The sequence below is a fragment of the Colletotrichum graminicola genome (genome assembly GCF_000149035.1).
Source record: "Colletotrichum graminicola M1.001 genomic scaffold supercont1.22, whole genome shotgun sequence".
Classification (NCBI taxonomy): domain Eukaryota; kingdom Fungi; phylum Ascomycota; class Sordariomycetes; order Glomerellales; family Glomerellaceae; genus Colletotrichum; species Colletotrichum graminicola.
Window position 1 is genome coordinate 284,032 of NW_007361026.1, and position 25,490 is coordinate 309,521.

Sequence of the window (25,490 nt, forward strand, 5' to 3'; positions counted from 1 at the left end):
TGGAAAAGAACGGGAGGGATCAGCTCCCACTCGCCATTGCCGCTGCCGCTTCATCTGCCTCGGCACTCTCCGCCGTCCCCTGTGCCTGACGCCGCGCCTTGGCTCCGGCCTTGAGCTTCTCCCACTTTTCACGGTACTTCTCCAGCGTCCGCGCCATGCTCCTGTTCTCCTTCTCTAGCGCCTCCATGCGCTGTATCGCCATGGCCATCTGCTCCTCCAACTCTTTGTTTCGTACTCGCAGCACTGCGTCGCCACTCGCCGATACTGGTCCGCCAAGTGTAGCAGAGGAAGGCGACCCAGGTCGCCTTAGCCGAATGCTCTCCGCCAGTGCGAGACTCGAGTTCTGCGCGGTAGCCTCAAAGGCGTGTAGGCGTTTGCTCAGCTTGTCCAGCATGTCCTTGAGCCCCTTGTTCTCCAGGTACAGCTCCTCGACGGTGTTAGACAGGTGCTGCTCTGAGCGGGACGGCTTACTACCGACACGGCGCCTCGTGCTGGGGGACAGGGGTGCGGAAGGCGTCTCGCGGGCATCGACGAAATCATCGTCGTCGTCGTCGATGAAGCTGTCTCCGCCGTGGAGCGAGGCCTCGAGGCGGCGCTTCTCCTTGTCTGCGAAGTTGAGAATGTTAGCGTACGAGACAGTGTGCCCGCTCGTCGGGACGACGTAAAAGGAGTCATTGGGGTTGTTGGCTGATATGGCGCGGAGGGTCGCGCGGGAGTAGATTTTGGATAAGTCCGGCTCGGCGGGAGCTGCAGGGGATTTGAGCCGGTTACGTTTGATCGGTGATGGCTCCGACGTCTCGGAGGATTCCGGGATGGAGGGGGTTTCTTCTGTGATCAGAGGCAGGCCGGCGAAGGCCAGTGGTGCAGAGAGGCGGTTAATGATACTGCCAAAGGTACTGTAGAAGCGAGAGTATCCATCGTCACTGGGCGGTGATGCAGCTTCTTCCGGCTTTTTAGATTCGGCTTCTCTCCGCGAGGATTCGGGGTTGCCTGTTGGCGGGATCCATCCTGGCTTGCCAGACTGATCGAGGACGTTTTGCATCTTGGCTCTCGATCCGTCTCGTCGTGTCTGGACTTCCATGTTCCCTGGGGCTTGGTCGTTCGTGACACTCGGCGGAATCGGCTGGCCGCGGTTTCTGCTCGATCGGATGCCACGCGCCGAAGCGAGGTTGCTTGCGATCGACGAGGTCATCTCACGGCTGGGGTAACGACGCTGCTGCGAAAGAGAGGGTACGGTTTTCGCGGTAGCGACCGTGCTGCTCGCAGACTGCGCTGAACCTGCCTTCGATCTCGCATACTCGGGGGAGGATACATCGCTTGCGTCGGAAGCCTGCGATTCTTGCTTCTCGTCGATGGCATCGGTGGCCTGGCTCGCGCGGCGGTCGAAAGGTACCTTAAGGAGCTCGGAGAGACGCTGGTGATGCTCCTCAAGAAGTTTGAGTGTGCGGAGTGCTTCGATACTCGTGGTCACACGAGCAGCGTTGGCGAACTCGCCGGCAGCGAGCGCATGTTCGTTGATGGCGACTGTGGTCTCGGACTGATGCGTTGCGTTGGAGGCGGCTCTGGCGTGATCGTGCGCCTGGCGAAGTACTGTCAGAACGATACCCATACGCGACGTGCCCACGAGGGAAGCAATACCTTGATCAGCGACGACTCGTCCATGTTTGGAACCGTAGTAGGAGGGCGGTTTACGACGGTTCAGGGGACGAGGTTGGGCCCCCGATAGGCGTGTGGTGTTGTCCTGCAGACCTGGATGCAGTCCTTCCTTGAAAATCGCGCATCCGCCACACACCAAATTCGCAACGGCGGCAGGGGGTCGGAGGGCAAATTCCAATGTGGAAACGGAGGTGGTTGAACGTAGAGGCCTTGAATGTTCGGTGGTCGGTGTGATTGATGGTTGGTGGATAGTGGTTGGTGGCAGCGATCGCGGAGGGTTCCCCAGAATCGCTAAACGCTTTCCCCTGCTGGCCGGATGACAGGCAGGTGGGAGCAGCGCAGGACCACGCGGCAAGAATGCTCGGAGGCTGTTGGATGGGGCCCTGGGGTAACCTGCAGTGGTTGGAGTACGTAAGCAGCCCCCGTCTAAGCGGTTGTTACCGTCACTGCTTGAGGGAACACCCAACCGACGTCACTCAACAATCATTTCATAGCAAAGCTCTTGGAGTCAATTCCGGCGGGTGATAGGGTTATGATGCAGCCAGGCTGGTGCCCGTGGCAAAGGCCATTAGAGTGAGGACAAGAGGAGCTCTCATATCTCAAGCAACAAACATATGCAAGTCGATTATGTCAATAGTTAGCCATTCCTAGCAAACAGCAAACCTTCGAAGCCGACACGCCGTGTGTAAGCCGAGTTATGAGGTAACACCGCAAGGCCGTTAACCACGTACTCCGTACCTTCGACAGAAATGTCCCGAATGGCGAACGGAGAGGGGTGCGTGCCAAAGGTTCCCCCCCCAAAACTGGCGCCTCATCCTTCGTGAACTCTCCCGCAATGTCGGGCGAGGGAAGAAGGTTGTCTGGTCCTAGGTATCGAAACCAATGTACCATCGCCCTAGAGACCATTAACCTATCGCTAGCTGTTCCAAGACACCAGTCGCTGACGTTGGTATGGATTCCCCAAGCCAGCAGCTGATCCGGCCGGGAAACTCAAGGCCACAGGGATTCCTGATCGGGCCAGCCATCGAAACTTTGTCACGGAATCCCTAGCTGCAAATCTGCCAGACGTGCATGCATCGCATCACCAGGAGAGAAAAATGGGATGGAAAGGTTGTCGCTTCCCGGCCAGCCGTTAGGGTTGCTGAGTGTTTACTGGTCTTGCGGCCGAACCACGCATGCGGTAACACTCAGGCAGCCCGGTTTGGAGAAAGCTGCGTGCTTCCATGGCACTACTACTAGCCTTGAAGAAGAAGTGTACCTCATCGTGTTAGAGAAACCATCAATCACAGCCCCATTGACCGAAGACTGGCTGACTGGCTATCTGACTGATTTGGCGAAATTTTCAGCCCTTTGCTGTCGCGAGGTGGCGGAATATTGGAATTGCGCGGCCGCGACAGATCAACCGTTCAGGAAATGTATCGTTCGTGGAACAAAGATAGCAGCATCGTTCTCCAGTCACTGGTGGCGGCGGGCTGGAAACAATGCAGCAAGACCAGCCTCCCGATTCTTCGAATTCCTGGTCGCTCGTAATAATGGGACAATATCGGTACTAGGTACTTGTACAACACTCGTCATGAAAAATAGCGTTTAATTGGCGAGTGCAACAATGTGGCTTTGATCGACCACATCTCTCCGAGGACCTTGTCGTTATGCGAAGAGAAATATTGACTGGCTGGCCTACCATACCTATCCAGGTATCGACCTCATATCTACGAATAGGACAGTGTTGGTGTTTCCATTCCACGCGGGGCGGTGGCCCACTAACAAAAATAGGTACTGGGTAAAGTACCTGTACGGAGTACTCCGTACCTGCCTCTCCTCCCTTCCCCACCTCATTTACCCCCCTTTTAAGCCCAGACTATTTAGCCAGGCCCAGGCATTTAGCTCGCCCCAGAAGAAGAGAATACGAAAAGAAAAAAAGAAAAAAAAGACCGTGACGATGACGCTCACCTCACCACAGGAAGAGACGCACGCGGGTTGGCTAAGCTGGACAAGCCAAGGCGGGACCAGCAAGCTGGGCAGTTCGTCATTGACGATATGCGTAGGTGCCTACCTGTCTATTTGGTCATAGTTTGCACCTTCCTTCCCAAATTGACGAAATTGATCTGGAGCTCTTGCCAATCCGAAATTTCTCTTATTCTCTTAGGAGGTCATCAGTTCCGGGTTGTTTTGTTGCTGCGACGCATTTGCATCTTCGCACCTTTTTCTGGCATTGCACCACCTCACAAACACATGACAATATCGAACAGAGGTTTGCGTTGCACTGCGATACGCCCAAACGACAAGAGAAGACACGCCGCCCCCCTGCCGTATTCAGAGGACATTACTCCGTACAAAACATTGCTTATCTTACTGATACCTGTCTCTTCGACCTTTAATTTCGATTTCCAAACTCTCGATTCCCTGCACCCGCGGAATTTGATTATCGTGCCCACTATTCACATCCAATTCGCGTATTCCCTTTGAAAGCTTGAACTAGCCAGCCGAGCAGACGGTACGAACACTGCCTGGTCGTAACGTGTACGACAAATTACGATTCCCGACCCTTGGAACCGAACCCATGGACGCCGCCAGTGAAAGCGGAGGCGGCCTGAGCAAGCTGTTACCGAAAGCCATCGTGGCCAAACGGCGCCGCAGAAAGCAAGAAGCCCGGGAAGACGACGCCGCAGCAGCAACGGCGGCAATGCTGTTAGGGGTCAAGGGGGAAGATGTCACGGCTCCAGCTGACACGCCTGCACCACTTAGAGGCGACAGCGTCAGTTACATGTCTGCCAGACGCGACAGCGGCTCCTACGTTCACGACACAGACAGCTTCTCCAACAAGGACAGCTCGACAGGGTTTCCCGACTACGACTACGACCACTACCGTGAGCACGGTCACGACGCCGTCGACGAAACCAGCACCGAGGCTACCACCAGTATGGTAACACTCGCCGAATCCGAGGTCGAACAGTAAGTTTCTCGGGTTTCTTGTTCGTCTGTTCCTGTTCCTCCCAAGTTTGCATTTCTTGGCTTGCTTTGGCTTGCCCTGGCTTGCCTTGGCTTGCCTTGCTTGATACCTGCCCCAAAACATATACTCGCATCGCGGATGTCAGCCTCTGCACCTCGGCCCTTTTGCCTGCATGCGTCCAAGCGTCCTTGTTCCGTGCTTATGCGCTCTTACCACATCACCGCACATAGCCACGTCTTTGTAGTGGCGCATTCCTGAGAATCCGTCACCCGCGTCCACATCGAATGGCAAGGCGGGCGTCGAACAGCTACCGAACCCGGATCCAATCCATTAGATAGCCCCATCCACCGACGTTATCTCCTGCTCAAGCACACTGTCATACCTCATCAGTGGAGGAGAGGGCAGCAGTAAGAGAGAGAAAAACAGGAAGCGGGGGATTGGTGTCCTCAGGAGCTGCCATCCTTGGTCTCCTGGTCTCCCCCCATTCCCCGTCTGGGGGGTGATTGGGGCTAGCACTAGAGAACGAACTCCTTTCTAGTCTCAGCTCCCCCTCATCCACTCTGCGGCAATCGACGTACGACGGCTGCCGGGGCTCCTTCAGCGCACATTTGGTCTCTGGTCTGGCTTAGTGTCCCCTGACAGGAGTATTCCACCCCCAAGCGAGTGCGTCGTGGAACAGGGTCGTCCTTGTCTTCCTCGTCACCTCTCTCCCATTTCGTTTCGTCTACTCTTCATGTAAGCTCGACTGGACTATCTCTAACCTCGATCATTTCCCCCTCTCTTTAGATCTTCCCCTCGGCCAAATGCCATTTCTACCCATCCTTCGCAAATAGGTTACTTGACCACTTCTTCCCCAATCGTTCAGGCAACTCACTTGCCTGAACCCCAACCACAGATACTGGACGGCCAACTCCCTGAGATCGCCTCGGCGCGATCCACCGCCAATAATTCGGCCAAGAGAACACAATCGGTCGAGTCAACAGATTCGTCACTGCGCTCCCAGCGCAGTTTTACGAGCCTTGTTCCGCCCAAGAAAAATATTACGAGGTCGCCCTCCCCTGTTGGTCGTCTCAAGGGTGTTTTTTCAAAATCCAAGAAGACCCCCAGTGCAGCTACGAGCCCCGAGCGGAGTGTGGGCAGTGACGACACCACCGACGACGGCCGAGACACGCGCAGGACTAGAGACCGAGGCAGAGCTTTTGCGTCTGCCTCCACCTCTGACCTCATCTCCTCCTCGACCGTACTCACAAAGAAGCCGTCTTTAGACAGGCCGTCTACGCCACAACCGAATACGACAGACGATGCGGGTGCACCCCGCGTAAAGTCGACATCGCATTCCCCCGAGCGACGCCGCTCCAGGGCCTCGACAACCACCTCTCGCATCGACACTTCTTTCGTACCCCAAACCCCGCCCAACCCCGACACCAACACACCGGTCATCGTCAATACACCCCCGACGCCGACCGATCACAGCGCACCGTTCACCCAATCTCCGCCGGGACCACCACCGAAACCCACCATCGAGGCTCCCACTGCCTCAGGCAACACGAATGGTGGTTCTTCCACCGGTAATATGATTGCTCATCGCAGGGGTAGATCAGGATCCGGCAGTATAGGGCCCAGCAAGCTGTCCAAAATCACCCTCGCACCTCTGACTCCCACCCCGGAGAACAGCACCCCCGGCAACCCCGGCACTCCATCCGGCGCCGGCTTCTTTTCTTCCGTCTTCTCGGCTGCTCAAAACGCCGCGACCTCACTTTCGAGCACCATCCAGAATACCGGCATTGGGCCGCCTCCTTCCAAGAACAAAAACATCACGAAACCCCCCGACATTAAGATCGACAGGGAACCCGAAGTCGAGCCCCCGCCTCCGTCCACGACAGGTTCAACCATGGACAAGGAACCTGCTGTCAAGACCATCGGCTCAGGCGAGCTAAGCCTCAGCCAGCTGGGGATAACGGACACAGGTAGCGCCTCTGGAACTCCCATCACCGCCAAGTTCCCCGAATCGGCCGAGGCGCGCGTTAGAAGTGATTCGGCCCCAACTGATGCTGCATACGCGGCTGCCACTCGCGATCTCGGAGTAGACGACGGCAGACAGGTCACCAGACCACAATCACTGTACGAACCGGGCAGCGGCGGAGACCGCACCCCCCCTCAAGGCAGCATCCATGAAGATCGAATCTCTGGCGTGCAGAGAAGTGGAAGTATTCGCAGCGCTATTGGACGCCATCGTAAGCGAGGAAGTTCAGCTGTGTCGGGAGGTACGGCTACTACTATTGGCGCTGCCATTGCTGCGGCTAACGCGTCTGTCGCTCATCCTCAAGCAAACGCGAGCGTGCCGAAGCTTACCGGATTCGCCGTTGCGAGCAAGAAACGCAACCGCGATTTCCACGCACTGTTCAAGAGCGTACCCGACGACGATTACCTCATCGAAGACTATAGCTGTGCGTTGCAGCGGGAAATCCTAGCGCACGGCCGCCTGTATGTATCCGAAGGACACTTATGCTTCAGCAGCAACATTCTCGGTTGGTCGACCACGCTTGTTATGAGCTTTGACGAGATAGTGAGCGTTGAAAAGCGAAGCACGGCCCTGGTCTTCAAGAATGGACTCATGATCTCGACTCTGCATGCCAAGCACATCTTTGCCAGTTTCACGAGTCGAGACTCGACCTACGACCTCATTGTCAACATCTGGAAACTTGGTCATCCTACCCTGCGAAGCTCGCTGAACGGAGTGCAGCTTGAGGGCACGGGTGGTGACAAGACAGAGAAGGTTGATGGCGATGACGCTGTAGTAGCCGAAATCGATGATGGTAGCTTGTCAGGCACCGACGAAGACAGCGAGTCTGGCGATGACGACGACGTCTATGACGAAGACGACGATGCCGATGATCTCCAAGACGTTACACAACTGTCGGAGGTGAACGCCGAGCCGGATGGGGGCAAGACTGTGTCTCGCAAGGTCTCTGGTGCGGGTGCCAATAGCGCCGTGGCCGACGTTGTTAAGGATGCTGTCGGTGTCCCCTCCGGCGGCGATGACTTCCCCGGCCCGGCCGCACACGCTCCAACGGACTGCGGTGATGCGGACACTCATTACGAGAGAATTGTTGGAGACGACGTCATTCCAGCGCCTCTGGGCAAGGTTTACAACCTGCTCTTCGGTCCTGCCTCAGTCACTTGGATGACGAAGTGGCTGACTGTCGAGGCGAAATGCACAGAGTTGCAGATGGAAGACAAAAAGGGACTGACCCTCGAGAACAGGTCGCGCTATTTTACCTACATCAAGCCCCTTAATGGCGCAATTGGCCCCAAGCAGACCAAGTGTCTTGTGACAGAAACGCTGGACAACCTTGACTTCGAGAAGGCCATCAACTTTAGTATTACCACCCAAACACCTGACGTGCCGAGCGGCAACATCTTCAGCGTAAAGACGAAATACTGTCTGACGTGGGCGGAAAACAACTCGACCAGAGTCCAGTCCAACTGTACCATAGAGTGGACAGGCAAGAGTTGGTTGAAAGGTATGTGCCGAGAACCAAGTCTTGAAAAAGGGCCACACTAACTTGACGAAGGACCTATTGAAAAAGGTGCGAACGATGGCCAGATCCAGTACTGCAAAGACTTGTTTGCCAGCCTGAAGTCGGCCGTTTCGTCAAAAGCCCGCAGTGGTGGTACGGGTGCTGGTCCAGGCCAGAAGGGCAAGAAGAAGGGCAAGAAGAGCAAGGCAGCGGGCTCGTCGACGGACGCCGAGGATGAGCAAGTCAGGCTCAAAAACACCCCCAAGAAGGATTGGGGTCCGTTGGAGCCCGTACGGGGTATTCTGGAGCCGATCCTTGATATCGCCAAACCGCTCATGGCGGGCAACATGATGTATGGTCTGTTGGTCGGCTTGCTCATTGCAACGTGGTTCGGGTTTGGGCTTCCAGGCAGACAGCCATCTGGAGACATGCGTATGTACGGCTACCCGGACCGCCTTGCCGCATATGACGAGATGTGGAGACGTGAAGAGAGTGAGCTCTGGGAGTGGCTGGAAGAAAGAGTCGGTTTGGAGCGACTGCATGGGGGTCAGTTGCCCACTCGCAAGAGGGCAATCGAGCCAAGTACGGTGGAAGAGAGGGTCAGAGAAGACCGTATGGGCGAACGGGAGATCGAGGAAGCGATCAGGGTGACGGAGGAGAAGTTGAAGGTGTTGAAAGACGTCATGGATAAGAAGAAGCCCTTGGCCAGTTGAGGAAATACCCCTGGAACGGGATGCGAGAGGAACAAATGCAGCAAGTCAGGTATGACACCACACAACGTGTCTCTTTGTTTTTTTGTTGTCGGGGGTTTTTTTTTTTTTTGTTATTGTGTAGCATATTCGGTAGCGATGCCAACGAGCAATCAGGGCTTTGGGTAGATTAAGCATCAGCAAAACCAAATACACTGACGGGTTATGTTTAAGTCGCCCTGCGTGGACGTGCAGTCCAAGTGGGAGACGACAAGTAAACAATTGAATCCCATTGCCAGCCCGTCTTTGGGCACGATCAGTGTAGTGATAACTTGATCAATCACAATAGGACAATAATCCCCAGCCCCTTATTCTCCGTCAAGACTGGATGGGCACGGCACGTGTTGAAACCATTCATTCAGCTTCCTTTACTCGCCGGGTAGGGTGGAATCTCTTACCAGCCTCCTTCTCTACCATCACTTCAAACAGTAAGTACACTGAAGCCACATCCAACGTTGCCTCTTCTGGCTAACGCCGATACTTGCATGTTGTAAGCGAAGATGGTTGACAAAGAGGCTGACACTGCTGTGGACGAGTCGCTGCCCGAGCTTGGCATCAATGGCCTTGTTTCGTTCCCACTCCTTAGGACGTCACGGGCTTCGCCTCCCCTCGCACCCAGAGCTCTGTACTCGCTATGCCACCCAGATCACTTGCCGCCGTGACGACGTTGAGAGTATTCATGTTTATATCATTCCCAGCCAAGATTCAAGAGACAATCGGAAAGAACGACCGCGCGCCTTTTCAGTTTACAAATCTTAGATCAAACCTCCCACTTTTCACCTCCGTTTTGCAAGATCAAACAAAGAATGCAACAATATTCTTGTGACATTAGACATCGTCGGGGTATTGATCAATAAAATCTGTCCTTCCCTCCAAGAGTGCATCTGCGTTTAGCCTCACACTCCATCTAACCATGTAAGTCATACCAGTTTCTCTGAAACCTTTGTAGTTGCGAATATCGCTGTGGGAACTCATTGGACCCGCCGCCCGATGGTGGTGGAAGAAGGCAGGCTGCGATGTCAGGCACTTGTGTGGTTTGCGTCCCTTGACGCCCTCGCAAAAGTACCTGAGGAGTAAGTCAACTGGATCGTCAACGTCTTTCAATGCGACCTCTTGCAGCAGCTTCCGTGCTCCTTGTTGGCTCACAGCGTAGCCCAGTGTGCAGACACCCTCTCGGACATGATGAACGGCACGGGTATGCTCAGGGTAGTTTTCCTTCAGAGTGAATGGGAGATTCAACCCCCGCAGGTTCTTTTTCGGGGCCACAGTTACGTCGTTGTGGTGGATGACGCGAGCTTTGGGCACCCCCTCTTGGTCGAGGAAGGGGAAGTGCATGCCGCAGTGACCGATCCATAAGAGGTCCCAGTTGTCGCCGTACGGCGAGAACTTCGGCGCAGCGGTAGCAGGAAGATTTTCAAACGGTATTTCCAGTGCCGTTCCAAGGGTTGGATCACCGCCAGACAGAAGTGTACTCCGCAGGGGCTGGGTTAGTGCTTGGGTCGATAGGGCGAAGTCGTGGAGTTGAGATCTGATTCTTATGTCCCAGTCGACGTCGTCCTCAAGAATCAGAACCGAAGACAAGTTCCGACGGACAATTCTACAAAGATGTGAGTCGTGAGACACGACCAAGCAAGTGAAAGGGCGCTTACTCCCCAATCGCGTTCATGTGACTGCGCCAGCATCCTATAACGCCATCGTCTTGGCGGTTATATTCGCTTGTCTTGGGAATCGCTTTCTCGGAGACAGTGTCGCCAGGAACGCCGTCGAAAAGTTCGATGTCCATGTCGCTGAGTGCCGCCTGGAGAAGCATGCTGTCCCGGCGATCTGTCCGGGTTGGTAGGCCAATGACGAATATTTTTTCAAACTAAAGAGCAGAAAACGTGAGCAGATATGCCAGGTTTGCTTCCAAAGGAGACGCACGCCCAGTGTGCTATTGTTGATGCTACTCATCAACTTTGGTGAATTTGTGCCTGTCCGCCGCTGTACGTGGCCCAGAAATGGGTTGAAAAAGGTAAGTGTAGCGATCATCAAGATTGCTCCAATGATGTACACGATCTTCCTGGCCGGCGACCTGACGGGTAGAAAATGCATCGTGCCGATTTTAGCCGTGGTCCAAAGTTGATTTTCAAGAGAGGCAAGCTTGCCAATGTCAGACTTGGTCTGAACGAGCCGCCAGAGGTCGACACTTAAGCAAAGGACCAAAGAAAGGGAGATCTCGCCAGGTATGACCAGGGACAGACTGAATGAAACCCGGCCACCAACACCACCATCTCCGTGTGGCCATGTGTCCAAGTCAGCATCCAGCAGGTGTAATACTGGCTGCTGGGGCCAATGAGAAGACGCGGATCGAGACTCAGATTGGCATCAGCCTCAGAACGCGGAATGGGACGGCGTGTGAGGCATTTGGTTCTATCCCTCGTTTGGACGCCGTTCGATAGACTTGAGACAATCCTAGGGAAAGCCCAATCAGCAACATGTGGCGCCTGAAGACTTTGCTGTTGGTTTTGGTTAAGGATGTCTTCGCTTTTAGGATCCGGTTAAGGAATTACTGCCAAAACGTGTCTCGAAATGAGGACCACGTATTTCATCTTCGTCGGTCATCGTTGGCTGGGTAATACAGTGAGTTGAGGGGAGTCGCAATGATACGAGATGATATAGACCGGCGACCCAACCTGTCGGATCGGGCTCAGGCAAGCCAGGGCCTCTGACAAGGTAGAGCATAACAACAATGATGATAGATGGCACATTCACCTGTATCCTGTGGGAACAACGCCTCGACATTCCGTTCCAAAATGCTTCCTCAAGCCGCGGTTTTCTATTCTGTCATCCCTTTGGCCTCCTCTCAGTTCTTCAATCCCACGTAGAGCAGATGGTCATGGAGGATTGGCGAGACAAACAATATCAGTTCCAATACCAAGTTCACAAAATATTCTATCGCACTTTGGCAACAAGCTTTAGCGCGGCAATTTTGGGGCCCCATCATGTTTCTCAGGCCATCAACGGCTCTGCGTGGCGTTTGGCAAATGACTGATCAAGCCACGAAGACTGACTTCGACCTGGAGTCCCCGAACCTTGTTTCCTCCGACTTTTCGAGGGAGATGCCTCGGTCCAAGCCAATCCACCCTTCCAACACTGGTGACAACCACTGAAATCTCGAAAAGTAATAGGTACCAACGGAGCAGCCTTCTTTGCAAGCCGCTGCGAAACCACAGTACACGCAAGGTGAAAGCGGAGGAGAAGGATCTGCCGATGCCGATCCAACAACACGCCCTGACGGGGCCATCAAAACAAATGACTCTTATTAGTATCGGGCCGAGGTGGGACCACGGTTGTTACTCCTGGCATCGGAAATATGGGCCTCTAAACTACGACTGAGGCTTTGATCACAGATGACTCCCCTTTCAGAATTCACTCCTTTGCATGTCTGAGGACATACTGGTTTTCTGTCTCAGTTTAATCACCAATAAAGTTGAGGCGGGAGACCAGTATGAAAAGTACGCAAGCTGCCTTGAAAGAAAGAACAGCCACTTTTTGTTAGATAAAAAGAATGAGCTTGCAGTGTTTTCCTCAATTCGAAAACGAACATTTTTGATCACAGGCGGCTGTTAAGATAAAGATTTTGCTATATTAGACTACGCTTTCAACAGAGAGAGGCTTCTTTACACAATTAAAGAACAGAGATTTCCAAGTTCTCAAGACAACGGTTATTTCACCGTTCACCTTCAACAACATCGTTACTGCTCTGGATCGCCAGAAAGTTATGTATTATGGCTTGTTCATCACTGGGGTGAGTACATCAATGCGAATCTTTTCACCAAGGAAGCATCTTCATTTTAGCCTAAGAAAGAAATCTGCCATGTGAACATCCTTCTCCAATCTGCGTCGTCAAAGCCACTCTTACTCCCGGTATCTTCAGTTTGCTTTGCCGATATGTGGTATGTGTGTCCTAAACGTTTACGACACCCTCAAGACCATCAACCTGGCTCAATGAATTCTGGGGGCTGTCCTCCGTGTGCATCCAATGCTCTTGAACCAAGCGAACTGGCTTGAGCTCCTCTACATCCTCACCAGCGGCAGTGATGATACCCTGGGCAATATTAATGAGCCGTGCGCGACCCCAGTAGGTAACCTTGGACCAGTTCCAGCCGCCGACGCGTTCCTTCTCGTTGGTGTCGTAATGCAAGCCGACCTCAACTTTTGCCTCGTCGAGGGTAAGGTCTCCCTCAATATCGATGGAGGCGTTGGAGAGCTCAGATCCGCGATGGCCCTGCTGGTCGACCCAGAAGAAGCTGGCAACAGGAACGTCTAACTGAGGATCGATTTTCATGCTAACTTTGAGGAGCACAGGCTGGTCGGAACGGCGGTAGCCGGGAACACTGCCATTCTTCGGGACATTCTGGTTGAGGGTGCCGATGAGAAGAGCGCTCTCGTCGTTGGTGCGCTTAGGGAGCTTGACAGGTGCGATATTGAGATTGCTGGTGGTCCAGTTTGACTTGAAAACTCTGGTCCAGAACTCTTCTCGGACCTCTTCGAGGGTAGGGGGATCAATAGGGTGGTTGCGCTGAATGAGGACAGTGAGGAGGTCGTCGCACATGCGCTTCTGGTCCTCTGTGAGCTGGCTGAGACGCGAAATGACTGCCATGATTTCTTGTTGGTGTTTGATTATTTGTGAACTGTCAACCATAGTTATTTAGACAACGCCACTAGAAATCATATGTTTTGGGGTTCACAAACCAAGAAGAATGAGGCTGGGGCATAGGTTGCGGGGCTTTGTTGTGAAGACGAAATTCGCGAGGATGAGTTATGAGGGCAAAATCTGTGATAGCCTTAAGAAGAACAGGAATGAAAAAAGAAAAGCGAGGTTTCAGTGAGTATGGGATCCAAGAGAGCTCTCGCGTCGTGCTTGATAGAAAGCCAGGGAATAGTTGTGAGTTGGCCTGTAAGATGAAGGAGATGTGAACGTGACCTGGCCGTATTCAGAAATATTTATCAACCACTCAACATGCGCGTAGCTGCTACAAAAGGAAACAGCCCTGGTTTGTCGTAAGGGCGCGACTTCCAAAACAGAGATATTGTTCTGCAGCTAATTTCCATACTACCTGTACAATCCTCAGTCAGGCCTGAACACACAGTCATTTCCTCTAACTCAAGACATACTGTTGGTTTGAACATGAAGAGGAACAGAAACTAGTACAAGACTTCTTTCCCCAAGATTATTCTCTATTACTAAAACATGGTGTTTGTTTACTTCTCCACGTACTTGAGGCAAAGCATGTCTCCATGAGTAATCCAAGAGTTCACACATGATACAGGAGAACAAAATCAATCTAGGTCCATTTGCGGCCCCTGGAAAACGATGTGAACACAGTGAATTTCTGGGCGTTTGGTTTCTGAAGAAGTTAAATTGAACATTACCTCCCATTCTTCAAACAGCAAGCCCGGGTCTTCGTGAGTTCATTAATCTATTTGATGAGTCCCTGACCAACAAGATTGACGGCCTCGGTCCTAATGCTTGGGTGACGTTACGCTTCAAAGACCCAACGTGCCATTCATCATTACGTGGCTCTGGCCACGCAACCTATTCTTATCCTTCTTGCCTTGATAGCTGTAGAAGCTCAGGTCAGAACGCGAATAAGGCTTCAGGTCTCATGGGGCTCTTCTCTTCCTCTTCTTGTAAGCCAAGCAACAGCATCGGCGGAGTCTCTATCTTTTCGAAACAAAAGAAAAGGCTTGAGGGATATATGAATACGAAATTCTCGCTTTCTTTTACTCTATATGCTCTGTTGTTCTCCAACACATGGCTTGGCTATGTGACTTTGACAGGTCAAAACCAGAGGCTAATTTTGGAGCAAGCCGATCATTCTACTGAGAAATATTTTATGGAGTGGTAATGGCATGGAAAGCCGCAGCTGGAACCATCATATTGTTATCCCAAGCATATCCAACACAGCGTGTTAACTGGCTCTGGGATCTCGTATTTGAGGGTGGCTGGGCGTCTATGAGACCCATGAACGACTCATCAGAGCTCGCTCGTAGGAGCGATGCTGTGTTATGGTGCGGTGTGTTTGGGTTCAGGATCTGCCGCTTGTTGCCGTCAGTTTGGTGTTGCCACCAACTCACATATGTACCCATTAATGATAATACTTGACCAGAACAACGCACTAAACTCCTATGTCACAGCATGATAACCTTCGACTGCTTGAAAGTTAGATCAGCAAGAGAGGCAGCGTCTCAGGCGTACACTGCGGACGGAGCTGTCCTTAAACTCTGACAAAAAGCGAAAGCACTACCATGGAGAGAAGCTACAATCAGACTACAAGGGAATACAGGGGTTGGTAAGAACAAGATGGAGAGAGTGCTAACTAAACAGCTCGGTGGGTATGTGTCTCCTTGTAAAGCCCGCAAAGAAAGAGGTGGTTGTGGTTTGAGAAGTGAAGAATGGCATGGCTTTGGATAGCCGATACTGATAGCAATAGAGTTGAAGTTATGCCTACGTAAGAGGGAACAAACTATGTAGAGAAAATTATTCCATCGAGCTTAATGAGCCGATGATAGTAAAATGATGGTTTGACAGTACAGCTCTAATGTAGTGCCCGTTGTGGGAACGAACAAGCACACTTGTAGACTCTCTAACGGTGGATAGGGGAACGGTAAATGGTTGTTGATAGTTGTAGACTCCAAATCTTGATCTAGAACGATGTTTGTATGTATATTACTGCCGTTGTCTTTGGTTGAGCATGAGCCTGTGCCTCAGATTTTAATGCTTGAATACATTCCGATTCTTTTTGATTTAGAAGTATGTGCATGTCCTGTTTTCCAGCTATGGTTTTTTGCGTTATACGTGGGTAACCGGGACTTGGACATGTCATGGATGTCAAGGTCAATACAAAGTAATTGGCCAACCATCTCAACCTATCATCGTCATTCGTCAAGACCTCCGACTTCTAGTTCATAACCTTGACGTGACTACAGGTTAGACAAGCGTACAGCGGGTGAAATGGCTCAGGAAAGGTAACGTCCAAGGCCTCGGCCAAGCCAACATGTACCTATCGCCGGTTCCTACTAACTCAGCTCCCTTTCTACTCCTTGACATATTTACTCTCCACGCTGTTGGAGCCCATGACCTAGGGAAGAAAACGCATGTCTTACATTACTAGTCGTGTCTCTAAAGCCCCAGCGCCGAAGTCAAGGGACTACTTGACCGTCTACCAATGGACTTGGCAGCCTCAGCTTTCCCATTTCCTAATCGAAAACCCCGATCTCTCTCTAAGTGTCTTGGCCTCTAATTGTTTCACCGCCTCTCAAGTCGGACTTGAGAGGTTCTACAATTGCGTAAGGCCTGACGTCAGCATCTAACGCTTTGATTACATCTTGCCCCATATGCTATTACCCACATCTAGGATTCCCACCCTCGAATCTTCCCCATAGCGGCAGCCTCACCTCTGAGCATCCAGGGCTAAGGTAAGGAGTGAGTGGGTTTCGGTAAAAGCTCAGCCAAGCTCTTCCGCAGTCGGCTATCGCAGGAAACACGTAAACTAGCTCGATCTCAGATCCAAGGCCGAGGCTGAGAAAATCTGAAGGATTACGCACCAAGTGAGCCTGCAAGACGTAACTGGCGACGATCCATAACTCCGCCCAGGTTCCCAGGAGCGAATTAACTTACTCGTGCTCGGCCTGCGTGTTCCTTGTCGGTTTGTTCCGCGGAGTGACAGAGGGGGGGGAGTGGGAAACAGCGCGACCAGTTCACCGGGGTAACATGGATGAAGATCGTCCGGCTACAATTACGATGGGCGAGAGCTGTTCCTGAAGATCCTTCCAAGCCCACCTTTTTTTTCTTGCACAATGGGATGGAACGCTAAAGAGAAGGAATGCCAATGAACGACATGGTAATCTTGAGGAAGAACGAATAACCATCTCTGCTCGCCACTTGGCGGCCCCAGATAGGGCCGAAATGCATGTTTGGGTAGGGAAACCACAAGGAGGGGGGTGAAACCGCCACTCGCGTAGACGGCGTTGGTTCGTAGCCGACAGACAGCGCACAGGTTTTAAAGCGGATGGCTGTACGGATACTGGTAGTGTAGTACAAGTGCTACTAAGTGGGGTAGCGGTGGAAGTGATGAAGCGCTATACGACGTCAAACGGCGTCAAAATAGGGAAAAAGGGTCGCCGCTTGCGTCTAGGATCGAGATCACGGAGAGTTTGGCATAGATCTGAGCATGCAAAAGCGACCGCGAACAGGCGGCGGCGGCGGCGGCGCCAAAGCTCGAGGCTACGGGCGGCTGCCAAACGCTAGTCGGGGCAAAAAACCCAAACAGCTAGAAGAGCTTCGCTACGGTTGCCCTCCACGGCCCGAACAGACGCGAGACCTAAGCCACCTCGTATACCTCCCTCATCATCTTCGCCCTTTTCGAGGCCGTGCTTTGTAGGCCTGGCGATCGCCGCCCTATTTTTGAGCCCAAAGCATCCAGAGACGGCATAGCTCGGCCGCTGAAGGAAGGGGGCGGCTAACCAGGACCCTGCAAAAAGAGAAACAAAAAGAGCGCAAAAGAAAAAAGAAAAAAACAAGAAAAAAATCATGGGACCGGGGGAAAAATCCAGAAAGACACGCACCTACCCACATGGCTAACCCAGCGGCAGCGCCGGCGCCGTTTCGGGTTTTGCGGATCATCCGGCTTCCGACGCTAGCGCACCCGGCGAAGATCATCATCTCGGAGGGGGCGGAGGGATCTCGGACGAACGCGCCAAGGAGCGCCACCCCCCCCCCTCCAGTTGTTTGATCTATATGCGCATTTTGGGATGGGCAGCTACGGATCCGTGAAGTTCGGACGTTAGCAAGTATCGTATAGGTGTCGGTAATCGGCGAGGAACCTTTGTTTGCGAATGTGTTCAGACAATTCTAGGTCCTAACGGCGCACATCCTTCCTGAGTATCGGGTCTTGCCATTACTTGAGCGTAAATTAGAGAGGGCCAGTAGGATCTCCGGTCGTCCGCTGAACGGGTGCGTTATGCTTTCCGGTGACACATCAATGGTCTCAGGTATGTGTACGATGCTTCGCGGAACTCACCTTCTGTTCTTGCTCTAAGGTTACAAGTGTATGTACGAATTACATGTAGCGCCGTCGCAAACAGAAAGAACTAGTAAGATAGACATGGCGTCTTAATAGAAATCGTCTCCGCTGGTGACTTAAGTAGTACTCCGGTCTGTAAATTTGCTTAGAACTCTGCACGCAACCTTATACGTAAATAAGAATTCGGTTTCATGCCCCCCCGTAGAAGAAAAATTGCATCCGCTCGGTAGTTGTTCGCGTAGCCTGCAACTCCACTGGCGCAGTGTTCTCTATGCTCTCAGCTAGAGGACTATTCACTTGTACTTTATTACTATTGAATAGTAGTAAAGCATTATCTTGATTGATAAATGCTTATGTTTTAAGGCAGGTCTCCTTTCATGTGAAGTCCGCGATTAGAGGGTCCGGATATATAGGGATCCCCCCCCCCCCCCCCACACACACACACACCTTCTTCCATCCTTCGGCCGCAAGGCAAGGCGAGCGGCCGCCGGCGTGTAAGCACGGGTGGAGGAGGTAATGTATGTAGGAGCTGGCCCTCCCCCCCCCCCCACCCCGTTGGGTCCCAGCTTCCTTGTTGCCGTTGATCGCATCCGTGAGTGCAAGATGGTGGCGGCGCCGGACGGCAGGGAGAAAGCTGGCTCCGAGCTGCCCGATGCGGTCAAGTTCCTGAACATCTCCGACGCCGACGTGCCAGCCTGTTGTGTGCCGCACGGGAGCCAATGACGAGGATTCCAGAGGGAAGAATCACTCGCACTCGGTGCGGTATGCGGTAGGGTATCGTCATGCATAATTCGTGATGTGCAATGACGCCTACGCGTGACGGAGAAAGACGATTACAATGATGGTATTTCTGAACCCTAAAAGAAAATAGACAAAAAAACGCCGCTCGGATCGCTACCCGTCTATACCTCGACGCCCCCCCACCCCTTTCTTCATGCGCCTGCCTGCCTACCTCACAGCTCGGCACTCCGGCCCGTCAACATCCGATTCCGCGCGAGCACCTGGTCCACCAGCTCCTTGCCGGGGAAGTCGATGATGACGACGCCGGTCTTGCCGCTGTCGGCGCGGTCGGCGGTGGCGGCAAGCCAGTCGCCGGTGCGGTCGTTCATGCCGGCGACGGTGCGGTTCAGGTTTCCGGCGGCGGCCTCGATGGGCAGCACGCCGACGGAGGCGCTCAGGTGGGCGAGGTACAGGACGCGGTTGGCGCGCTCCTTGGCGGTGGCGGCGCGGCGCAGGGCGTTCTCAATGGCCTCCCACTTCATGTAGAGGTGGTCGATGCTGGGGATGATCCAGAGGTCCTCGAGGACCATGTCGGCGGACTCCCAGATGACGCCGTAGGGGCTCTCGGGCCCCTTGGCGGCGAAGTTCTGGAGGAGGAAGACCTTGCCGCGGAGGGCGCCGAGGGCCGGGTAGGGCGCGCGGGGGTTGTGCTTGCGGAAGTGGGCCTTGGCGCCGGGGGCGGTGGCGGTGGAGTTGTGCAGATAGAAGTTGAAGGCGTCCTCAAAGGTCATGGTGTTGGAGCCGATGGGCCGGCCCTCCTCCTTGAGGCGCATGACGACGGTCTCGCTGGGGTGTTGGTCAAGGAAGGAGAAGACGGTGAGGAGGACATCAGTGTAGGAGTAGCCGGTGGACATGGAGCCGTGGTAGATGCCGATGGTGTCGTTGACGAGGCGGCCACGGATGTCGAGGTAGCGCATGCCGGCGTGCAGCTGGGCCGAGAGGTTGTGGTTCTGACACTGGAAGACCTCGTTGCTGAGATCGAAGGTCATGGTGTCGTGGGTGCCGGGGATGGACAGGCTGGTGAGGTTGGTGTCATCCGGGATGGCGCGCATCCACTCGGCGTGGTTGGCGCGGTCGACGTCGAAGGAGAAGTGGGACTCATAGCCGCGGTAGCAGTGGTTCTTGGACTTGACGAAGCACGGCGCCAGGGACAGCAGGACGGAGAAGAGGCCTGAGATGAGGACGAAGAAGGTGACAATGTATAGGAGGGGCATGCAGTGGAAACGCATCTTGGCGCCGTGTGAGTGGATGAGTGAGCGAGCGGGCTAGTTGTTGTGCAGTGGATGAGCACGACACTCGTTTTTTGGCGTGAGTACGTGAGTGAGCGAGGTCGCACACGAGTGAGTTACGCGGGCGGGATGAGGTCCGAGAGATTCGCGATGCACGGATGAGGCTCAACCCGCGGGTGAGACGCGGATGACGGAGTCTTGCAGTCGTCCCTCCGGCACGGAAGCCCACCCCGTAGAAGCTGCACCTCGAGGGGGGGGGGGGGGGGGGGAAGGCACGGGAAAAAAAAAAGAAAAAAAAACACAAGGCGGAAAGGAGACGACGATGCTGACACGGTAAATATCTAAAGAAGGAATGCAAGACTCGGAAAGATATCTACCAAGAGAAGGAAACCATTCGCTCTTGCAACGCTTCAATGGGAAAATTCAGGGGGTGATGTTAAGTCAGACCGATGCGTTCCAGAGCCTCCAACGCACCCCGTGGCTTTACTTGGGGCCACCACGTGCGCGCGGCAGCATTGAAGACCGCACCAACGTTGTTCCGGGCCTCGGAGTTCGCCTCTGGTCGGGACGCGGGAGGCTCATAGAGTCCTCTTGTTACGTCCCCCGGAATCATTACCACTGCCAGCACTTCATGCGACAATGGATGATGTTTAAAGGGCGAAATAGAAGAAGGGGAAAAAAAGAAGCCTCAGCTCACCCTCACCGAAAGGTGTGATATGGCGTTGTAGCACACAGATAGGTAGGTACCCAGGTTAGTAAGTTCCAAGGTGAAGTTAAAAGAGGAAGAACTATCGATAAGGTGCAGGGCGACAGATAAGGCCCCCGTAAGAACTCTAGCTCGGAACCCCCGGGGTTGTCGGGGGGAGGAAGAGAAGGTAGGACAGCACGGCGATCGGCCCCAGGGCACGCGGTCTCGGAGCGACAACAGCAATGCGGCCGCATCACCCACCACAGGACAACGATACTTTCGGCCGCCACATCTGCCCGTCCGTCTTCTCTTTTCTATTCTCCCTGGCAAGGGGTATTGGGCCTGTCTGACCGCCATGGCGACGTTCTGCCTTGATTCGGGGTTGCACGATGACCGGACGTGAAACTCACAGAGGGGAAGAGGAACATGTGGTGGGGGGGGGGGGGGGGGGGGCGTGCAACATCTACACACTCGAGCGAGAGACCGTACCTACCGACAAGCACCGGGGAAGTAGGCTTGCTGGGACCTTGGGGGGAACCCTGGCCGTCCTCGTTGTCCACTGGACGGCGAGGGGGGTTGGAGGTCGTGGTATGCCTGATGCCCGGCCACTTGCGTTGCTGTTCTCCAAGACGTCCTTTTCCAAGGAGATGCGTCTGCATTTTTGGCAGAATGTTGCCAATATTCCTTACGCCACTAGGTAGATGGGCCGCAAAAGTAGCGCCATGCAGCCGCTTCTCCATGTGTCCAGGAAACTCTGAAGCAAGCAACGCACAGAATAAGACCTTCCACTTCCAGCCTTTCTCTCTGCTTTTCTCTCCATGGCGCCACCGTCCTCCCGGATACCAAGGGTACATACATACTTGTAGTTCGTTACACCGACTGCGAGGAGATACCCCTCAACCTTGGCAGTGCCTTTACTGACTTGCTCAGTCCACTCATTGGGTTCGAATGCTATGGCGTCGTCTCAGCAGTGCTTGACGTTTGGGCTCGCTGCGGGCAATCATGAGGCTTATCAAACAAAAGAGTAATTGTTTCGTAATACGGGTTTGCCTCTGCCAGTCGTTGCAAGTGTGCACCAGGCTTGACGGTGACAAAGTTGACAGGGCAGGAACGGATACACTGCTACTAGGTAGATGCTATCATGCCCCAATCAGTACGTACCAATGCACAAAACACAGCCAGGCTCACGGTGCTGACTAAAGGTCGTCACCTCATGCCGCCCCACCTCAAGACGAACAGGTTCCCGTTGCCGGCCGTTTCTCTCCGGAACCCCACCATGCCCGCGAGTCGAGGACGTCAGCAGTCCTCGAGCCAACTGTCAAGGTCCCCCCCCCCCTAAATCAGCTCATCATCGGGTATCTCTGGGCCCTTGTTGTAAATTTGTTGCATCACTAGGCGCCCTCCTCGAGGTGATTGTCTCGTGTCTACGGAGTAGTATCTAGCACCCTTGGTCTGTCTTCTAACCATACTCCCGTCAACTTCCCGTTGCCCGGCGGCGCCGCCGGATCGTATCGCGAAGCACCGCATGACTGGATTCCTCGTCCAAGACGAGAGAGGCGACGAGTCCCGCGGGACGTCTTACACATTCAACCAACCCCCGGTGCCGCTTGCCGACTTCCTAGGCATTCGTACTCTCCTTGCCGCCGTAAGCCCCGAGAGCTGGCTTCATGTGATCTCTCGCGCCTCGTATCCCGTCAATCTTCATCTGTCATCCAACGCCACATCGCCCATCCCTTTTGTATGCATGCATGCATGCATTACCACCCACACCACCCACCACTACCACACACTCACTCCCTTGCGCAAGGGCGCCGCCTACCACCCACCACCAAGGGGGGGAGGAACCTCACGTCGGCTTTCCTCACATCTATTCGCCAACCGAGTTCGCTGGGCTTTTCTTCATCTTTACCCCCCTCCCTCTTCTCTTGGACAACAACAAGAGCCTCCATGGGCCGAACACCGTCCCCCAACCACCGTCTCGCTTGGCGGGGCAACTTGTTTCTCTCTCTCTCTCTCTTCAAGCGCGCGGGGGGCCTGGGGTGCCGGCCAAGGGAACAATCCAATTGGCACATTGCACCTCCAGCAACGTCAGTGCGTGTGCCGGATAAGAAAACATCGGGGATAGGACGGTTCGTTCCTTAACGGCGGGACAGAGAGACGAGGGCGGGAAAGAAGAAGAGGGGGGGAAAAGAAAGAGGAAGAAGATGGATTTGATAACTAAAGCAAAGATAGTTTAGACGACGGTTTCTAGGTACGACCTTGTTCGTTGCCTGTGGCCCCTCCTCCTCCACCAACCCCCTCGACCCCCCTACCGGACGAGACCCCGTGGGAGTTCTCACTGGTTATCGGGCCTTTGCAAGGTCAACAAATCTTGTTTCTTGGCCGTCGCCAGTTTGAAAAGAGCTCTGCACGCCGCTTTCGTTGCTGCGCTGCCCCGCATCGGGTGCTGCAAGACCATCAATTGACTTTTTTTCTTTTTTTTTCTTTCTTATTCTTTTCTTTATTTTTATTTATGATTATGATTATTATTATTATTGCTCGTTTTTCTTTCCCCTTCTTCTCTGGAAGGCACCCCGTCGCTTGCTTGCTCGCTCTATTTTCATTTTCATTTTCATTCTTTTCTTCCTTCATCTCTTCACCGGCGGAGGGGAGGGGGGCAACTCGGCGTTGCATACCTAGTTTACCTGGCATGCATGGGACGAACCGCCGGTTCGGCCACGCCCGGTTGGCGAGGAGCATGCAGCCAAGACTCGACGTGAACGACGCACGAACGGAGCCCGTCAAGCTACCGGTAGTGTAGGTAGCGTGGGGTTCGTCTCGCTTTCCCTGCACAACTCCCGCACCCTGTACGGATACTTGGTAGATAGGAGTACTACCTAGTGTACTGTGTAAACTTGGTGGCTCCTCAAAACGAGAGGGGGACTAGCCGGATCCGGCGCAGCATCGCGCATGCGTTGCAGCAGGAAGCCCAATCGGTGCCGAGGTTGCGCGTTCTCTGGGGCATGAGACTGGGTACGAGTAACCCAGGTGCACACGCGAGGCTGGCGATACGAACCAAACTGCATGTCATGCCCATCGCATCGTCTGGTGTGTGTCTGTCTGTCTGTCTGGCGTGCTCATGATACCCGATGCTTATATACTCAGTAGGCAGCGGTGGGACGCCGGCCCAACCGGCACAGTAGCGGGGGACGAGAGCCTCCTCACCTCCCGGCATGGCGTGGAGGAACGGCGCGACGAACGTGGCGCAGCGGTGGGTTCTCGCACATCTTGACCAGGGTCTCGGGGTAGCTGTGGTTCTCGAGGCATCATATTGTACCAGATGACTCTTGAGCTACTGTCGGAGGATCGCTGATGCGTTTATCTGTAACCGTAGACGCTCTTCGTCTTCTTCGGAAGCTTCTCTCGTCCGGGGCCGAAGCAACAAGGAACACCGCGGCACGAATCCCTACCGGCGTTTCCGGAGAAGCTAGAAGCGAGTGATTGTTTCTCCGGAAATGCCCCCAAACCGGGAAAGATGACCTGCCACTAAGCGGTTTGATAATTGGCGAGTCTGCCTGATAACCGCAACCGCGATATTCGGCTTCGAGATTGGTGTCACGGTCCCCGGTCCCCAGACCACCCCTTGTGGTTGCGAACATTGGATACAAGCAATGATGGCCACGCCCGACTCAGAGGATGACAACTGCAGACACAAAAGGCGATCCAAGAGCCAAGACCAGGACAAAGTCACTCAGGGTTGCTGCGAGTTTGGCGCCCCTCCCCCTGGAAGGAGGCGCTCCTTTTGGCTATAGCTCAGAAAATCAAGCGAACGATTCCAACGGGTAAAGGGGCAATGACACCCTTGCGGCGAAAGAAAAAGCGCTAAGGAGTGTAACCCGATGCGGCATCTTGGGTCGCGATGAGAGGGATACAACCACAAAAAATAAAAATAAAAAACAAAGAGAAAGAGAGAGAGAGAGGGAGCGCTTTCTGACGGGAGTGGCGAGCTAGGGCAGGAAGCCGCAATGCTATGGTGCCGTTGACTTGGGTGCTTCGTCGAGTTGGGAGTGAGAGTGGGTGGGACGTGGAAAGGTAGCAGAGGACGGTGATAAATCATGGAATCATGGAATATGGCCGAACGAACAGGCAGAATGGAGGCTAATGGAAGAGAGATAACTCGGTGTGCCAGCGGTTTGCGGATGAATGGTCCCGCCAGGAACTAGAAAAGGTTTGGTACCTAGATGAGAAGGGGTTATCGCGGACGGGGGGTAGAGGGGAGGGGGGAGAGAGCGGGAGACGACGCCCCCCCGGCCGCTAATTCAACGACCCAGGCAAGGTAAAGTGTTAGCTATAATCATAAACTTTACTTTAGGTTCATTGATGATGGTTTGCGCGCGTAGTCCGAAGCAGCCGGCGGTCCCGGGCTCTGTTCTGGCATTGCGGGTCTCCCTATCTGTAAGACCCGCAGGCAAAGCTCGAACCAGCAGCATACGCAGCCAGAGGCGATGCCGTACGAATGGGGGTCGTCGTCCAGGAGCCCAAGAGGCAAACAAGGGGGAGAGGGGACAGCGTGGGCGCCCTGCTCCGGGACAAGTAAAACGGGATAGCGAGTGCGGTCAATATGGAGATCCGATTGAAGGAGGGTTAGGGGTGGAATTTAATCAAAGCCCCAAACGCGTACGCTGCATGGCATGGGTGCATTCTTGCATCGTATCGTTGTCACCTGCCTCGAGTTTGGTGTATCTACACCAACCCGCAAGCGCATGTATCCGTACTGTATCCGTACTCGGGGCAAACACTTATGAATGGCCAGGAAAGACAAGGCGATTGCGGGTTATTGTTCCAAAAGTAGCAGGATGGACGGATGGGC

The 25,490-nt window shown here is 53.9% G+C and overlaps 6 protein-coding genes across 6 annotated transcripts; 1 reads left to right on the forward strand and 5 right to left on the reverse strand.

Annotated features, from left to right (window-relative positions):
* Nucleotides 1-19: 19 nt before the first annotated feature.
* Nucleotides 20-1,609, reverse strand: GLRG_06132 (uncharacterized protein; the record flags this gene model as incomplete). Its single annotated transcript, XM_008096817.1, has 1 exon — nucleotides 20-1,609. The coding sequence occupies one exon, from the start codon at nucleotides 1,607-1,609 to the stop codon at nucleotides 20-22; it is 1,590 nt and encodes a 529-aa protein (XP_008095008.1).
* A 2,607-nt stretch (nucleotides 1,610-4,216) lies between these two features.
* Nucleotides 4,217-8,840, forward strand: GLRG_06133 (GRAM domain-containing protein; the record flags this gene model as incomplete). The annotated part of the gene is made up of 3 exons (XM_008096818.1): nucleotides 4,217-4,608; nucleotides 5,393-8,130; nucleotides 8,182-8,840. The coding sequence occupies 3 exons, from the start codon at nucleotides 4,217-4,219 to the stop codon at nucleotides 8,838-8,840; spliced, it is 3,789 nt and encodes a 1,262-aa protein (XP_008095009.1).
* Nucleotides 8,841-9,704: 864 nt separating this feature from the next.
* Nucleotides 9,705-10,686, reverse strand: GLRG_06134 (uncharacterized protein; the record flags this gene model as incomplete). Its single annotated transcript, XM_008096819.1, has 2 exons — nucleotides 9,705-10,473; nucleotides 10,526-10,686. The coding sequence occupies 2 exons, from the start codon at nucleotides 10,684-10,686 to the stop codon at nucleotides 9,705-9,707; spliced, it is 930 nt and encodes a 309-aa protein (XP_008095010.1).
* Nucleotides 10,687-12,822: 2,136 nt separating this feature from the next.
* GLRG_06135 (uncharacterized protein) lies at nucleotides 12,823-13,518 on the reverse strand (the record flags this gene model as incomplete). Its single annotated transcript, XM_008096820.1, has 1 exon — nucleotides 12,823-13,518. One exon carries the CDS (start codon nucleotides 13,516-13,518, stop codon nucleotides 12,823-12,825), a length of 696 nt encoding a protein of 231 aa, XP_008095011.1.
* Nucleotides 13,519-18,897: 5,379 nt separating this feature from the next.
* On the reverse strand, nucleotides 18,898-19,953 carry GLRG_06136 (phosphatidylinositol-specific phospholipase C; the record flags this gene model as incomplete). The annotated part of the gene is made up of 1 exon (XM_008096821.1): nucleotides 18,898-19,953. The coding sequence occupies one exon, from the start codon at nucleotides 19,951-19,953 to the stop codon at nucleotides 18,898-18,900; it is 1,056 nt and encodes a 351-aa protein (XP_008095012.1).
* A 3,175-nt stretch (nucleotides 19,954-23,128) lies between these two features.
* GLRG_06137 (uncharacterized protein) lies at nucleotides 23,129-23,615 on the reverse strand (the record flags this gene model as incomplete). Its single annotated transcript, XM_008096822.1, has 1 exon — nucleotides 23,129-23,615. A coding segment is annotated over exon 1 (252 nt), but the record flags the coding sequence as incomplete, so codon positions are not given.
* Between the last annotated feature and the right edge of the window lie 1,875 nt (nucleotides 23,616-25,490).